Here is a 5073-nt window from a genome sequence, read left to right on the forward strand (position 1 = left end):
GAATGATCCACTTAACACTCATAACATCTAGGTGATGCTCACACAAGTGAACCATTAGACCTTTCCGAACAATCACTCATCTTGAACACTTTTAAAATATAGATATTCATTTAAAAAAAATGCTTTATTAAACTCAAATCCTTGAACCTTTAGGTGCAAGTTAATAATTGATTGATTTCAATAGATTGGGGAGGCTGCATACACGACACGCAGTACATTCGCTGTTCAGATTTTTTATGCCTCCCGACCGCCCCACGTTTAATGGCGTAGATTTTTCCTGACCCCGACCCCACCACGTGAAATTGGCGAGGCTGCAGGACACAAGATTCCCTCTGTGACAAAAAAACAAAACTATACAGCAGCAGTAGCAGCTTTATATATCTACTCCCTCCCCCAAAGTGAAAAACCAATCTGCCATTCTAATGGATTTCAACATGAGCAGCTCTGTAATAAGCATCACAATTCTATCATTTACTGTCTTCCTGTCCATCATATTCCGATGGGCGAGAAGAAACAATGGGATACTGGCTTTGCCAGGACCATTTCCACTACCCGTCATAGGAAACCTCCATCAATTGGGGACTCTTCCTCAGCGAGCTCTGCACCGCATGGCAGACAAATACGGGCCAATAATGTTGGTGAAATTCGGGTCTATTCCGATCGTCATTGCGTCTTCTTCTCAGGCGGCCAAGCAGTTTCTGAAGACCCACGACCTGATTTTTGCAAGCAGGCCGTCTACTGCCGCCGGAAAACACCTGTTTTACAACCGCAAGGACATCTTGTTTGCTCCCTACGGTGCTTACTGGCGAAACATGAGGAAAATATGCGTTGTGGAGCTACTGAACAGTAAGAGAATTGAGTCGTTTAAGGGCGTTATGGAGGAAGAGGCGCTCTTGATGGTGCGGTCGATTTGGGAGAAGAGTGAGCAGGGCAGAGTGTGCGTTGATGTGAGCCACAGCGTTGCCTGCTATGCCTCTGATTTGACGTGGAGAATTTTGACCGGCAGGACGAATGCCGATCGCCAGAAGGGCGGTGACTTGTTTGAGAAGCTGGTTATGGAGGTGACTGAATTGATGGGCGCTGTGAATATTGGTGATCTCATTCCTTGTTTGGAGTGGCTCGATTTGCAGGGGCTCAGACGGCGTATGAAGAATTTGCACCGCCGGTTGGATGCCGTTTTCCACAAGATAATTGATGAACATGCGGAGCGCGAGAGGAGGTCCAGCGTGGAGGAGGAAGAGGAAGAGGAAGAGGAGCGGCAGAAGGACTTGGTGGACGTGCTTCTGGACACGGAAACGACACGAGATGAGAAGAAGGCAATCATTTTGGTACGTCAAAAGGCTCTGTTTTGCTCAGAATGATTAGATGCATACTTTCAGTTTGTTTGAAATTAAGGATAATTGTTTTCTTGTTTTCTTGTTTGTTTGAGGGAGGGATCTACCTAATTGTTTTTTGTTTGTTTGATTAATGGAGGGATTTAATTGTTTTGTTGTTTTGTTTGTTTGTTTGTAAATAGCTAATTGGATTAGGTGTATATTTAGTTTTAAATGTATTTAGAAAGTTATAGTGGAACAATGGTGGATACTTTATCAATCTTATATAAAATCTACTTTTTTCTAGTGATAAAGTATAACATGAATATTCAAATATAATGATATAATAATAATAGTAATATAGTTTTTTTTTTTAACAGAGCATAATAGAAATATAAAAATACAATAATAATTCAATCTTAATATATATTTTTTAATGAGTTTAATATTAATGTAAATATATAAAAATATAATAATAAGAATATATTTGAATATAATAAATATAATAATTTAACATTAATTACATTATAATAATATAATAATTTTGTTCAGAATGATTAGATGTATACTTTTAATTTCTGTGAAATTTGTATTATTCATAAATATGAGTAATTTAAGGATAATTGTTTGTTTGTGTTTGTTTTTGTTTTTGTTTGTTTGTTTTTTAAATGATAGAGTGGTAATAGTTATGATAAAAATGTAATCCTTTCAAAGTAAACAAGTGCCACATAGTGGCTACTACTTGCCTTGTTTTTAGTATAGTTTTAATAATAATTATGATTTAATTTTAATAATGTTTATATTTTAAAAATTATAATAATTAAGATAAAAAAATTAAACATAATTATTTCATAATAATTAAAATTTTACTAGAAAAAATAATATAAATTAAAGAAAAATAATTGTTTTAAGATGTTAAGGAAAAGTAAATTTTTTTTTTAAAGTTTTGAGATTTTAAATTTTTTAAATATAAATTTAAAGATGTTGATTGCAAACAATATTATTATTGTATATTGTATCCAATAAATTTAATGAAATATAGATATAATTAATTATAGGATAAAATTAATTATTTTTTAGTCATTTAATATATTTTATGTTTTGTTTTATTCTTATGTTATTTTTTAATTATTATTTAGGTTTATTTTTTTGCATGGTATTAGAGCTAAAAACTTTCTAATAAGATTAAGATATGTTGGATTAATATTTTTTAGTTATATAAGATTCCAAGTGATTCAATCTATTTGTTTGAATACAAAATTTTCCTTTACATGGGTTCTGCAAATGAAAGTTTTTCAATCTTTGATGGAAGTGGTTTTGTAGATAAAATAAAATATAAAATAATTAACTTATTAAAATTATAGATAACAAATATTTAAAATATTTATTTTTCAAAATATCAAACTGTAAACAATAGCTCTCCTCTCCAAAAAGATATTTACACAATTTTTATTAATAATTAATCTACTCTTTAATAAATTTGTAGGATTGAGGGATTAGAAGATGCACAAATCTGGATTGTGCAATTTGCCTCGACTCAATTCAAAAAGGTGAGGAAGTAAAAGCTTTGGCATGCAATCATGTGTATTAAAATAATTAATAACAAAAGATTATTTTATTTTATATTTATTTCAATTAATATAGAATTACCTATATCCCCCAAAAGTTGCCCTAGAATAGGATTTTCTACCTTACATTGTTTACTATAGCTGGAAATAAAGTCCCAATATCCGTCTATCTATAGCCACTATACCCATATGTGAAGGAAGTCCTTACTCTCTTTCTTCAACAGAAATCTAATATCTAGTTTGATCAGCTATTGAGTCCATAGCCGGATGGATATTAGGATTCCCATATATTGGCCCCTAGCTCAGATGAATAAAATATTCATCTATAGAGGATTTGGATTGAGAAACACATGGAACAAGGAAAGGTTAAGAGTAGTCGTCATAATTATCAAAAAAGAAAATAATGAAGTCAAAAGAGTCTCCCACTAATCTACACTCCAAGAACATACGAACCTAGAAAAAAACAAGAAAGAAGTAAAATGATTAACCCACATCATTTTGAAGCATAAGTAAGAACTAGGTAATCTAATCATGAGAAAGAGAATCCCAATCACAAACATTCTATCTTCTAGAAGCATCTAAAGTCCATTAAGCTACAAAATCAACAATCACATTTCATTCTTTAGGAATATGAACAAAAGACATGGAGTTGAAGTATTAAATTAAATCATTAATTTGAGTGGTGAGAGAAGAAAATGTCAAGAAGAACTCTTAAAAAAAATTTGTTATTCAAAAAAGAAACTAATTTGTGTTATTCATAAAAGAAACTAATATTATAGAATCAATCTCACAAATAGCATGCTTCCAACCCAATTCACAAGCTTTTGCAAAGAAATGATCAGAACACAAGCTTCCATTTGATTATTGATAGAAAATATAGTAGCCACAAAAAAATAACTACATAGAACTAAAATATAAGTAAATTCTAGAATCTATCTAATTAGAATATGAAAATTCATAATGTATGAAATCTGAAACCTAAACACATGATCCATATTCTTTCAATGTCATTCTATACTCATCATTTTAGGTGTTTCATGTTTTTATCCTCGTCCCCTTTTTCCTCTCCTATGAAAAATTTATTTCTCTTTAATGACTTTAAAAATATGTCTACTCAAATATGCTTTCTACAGATTATGTTACTCTTCCACCTTGAAATAGATCATACAAACTTTAATATGCACAAATATATTAAATGAGATCATCAAATTTGAAGTTTGTCATATATGAAATAAAAATCTAAATCACTTACATATAAAATATTAGCATTTTGTGAAAATAATTATTTTAATATTTTATATCTAATTTTAAAATATATAATTTATTTTAATTTATAGATGATAATATTTTGTTTTATATAAGAAATATAAAAGTGATTTTTAAACAATGATATGTTTAGGGTAAAAATGGACATGTATGATTACTATAATTTTGATCTAAATTTAATTGTTTTTCTAATTCATTTTGTAAAAAGCTATTATTGTGATGAAGTTCATTTTTAGACTAATTTAAAAATAAATAAATCATTCACTATAATTCAACTTTTAAAAATTACTCAAGTATGACAAATATATTTTTAACTAAAATAATTACAAAATATTTTGTTTTTAAAAGTTGGTGTATTTCAAGAATTAAAATAATATAAAATTGTTAAAAATCCTATTTTAATAAAATTTTGGTAAATTAATATGTCTGTACACTTAATAAAAAATAAAATAAAATAAATAATTTATTGAGATTTTTGATTGTGTGTGCCTTTACATCAACAAATAGTTAAATTTAAAATTAAGTATTATAGATAAAAGATATATTAAATATATATAATTTTAAAAATATTAAACTCCAAGATATATCTCTTAACATTTTTAAATAAATATATTTAAATTATTTATACTAATACAAAATCTAATTATTAATTAATTGAAAATTAATTAAAAACAACATGCCTGAGTTATAGAAATCTTATAAAATCAATTAACTCAAGTTAAAAAATAAAAAATAAAATTATTGTTAGGGTTCACTAGTGCGTGAGAACAATAAAGTTAAATTAAATTAAAAAATTAAGGAAAAATAATAAGTAATATAATTAAGCTATATAGTTGCCACTAAAACTAATTATTTTGGATTTCCTAAAAATCTGCTTATAACAACTAAATTGTATTTAGCCAATAAATGTACAGAAAAATAATTTT

At 28.3% G+C, this 5073-nt stretch overlaps 1 protein-coding gene across 1 annotated transcript in view; it reads left to right on the forward strand.

The window, feature by feature from the left end:
* The first annotated feature begins 364 nt into the window (after nt 1-364).
* The window catches only part of LOC131043683 (cytochrome P450 750A1), a 70694-nt gene continuing 65985 nt past the window's right edge, over nt 365-5073 (forward strand). The window contains exon 1 of the mRNA XM_057976916.2: nt 365-1328. Coding sequence (XP_057832899.2) covers nt 423-1328 — 906 coding nt within the window. The 5' untranslated portion in view covers nt 365-422. The remainder of the gene's footprint in view (nt 1329-5073) is intronic.

The sequence above is a fragment of the Cryptomeria japonica genome, chromosome 8 (assembly GCF_030272615.1).
Source record: "Cryptomeria japonica chromosome 8, Sugi_1.0, whole genome shotgun sequence".
Classification (NCBI taxonomy): Eukaryota; Viridiplantae; Streptophyta; class Pinopsida; order Cupressales; family Cupressaceae; genus Cryptomeria; species Cryptomeria japonica.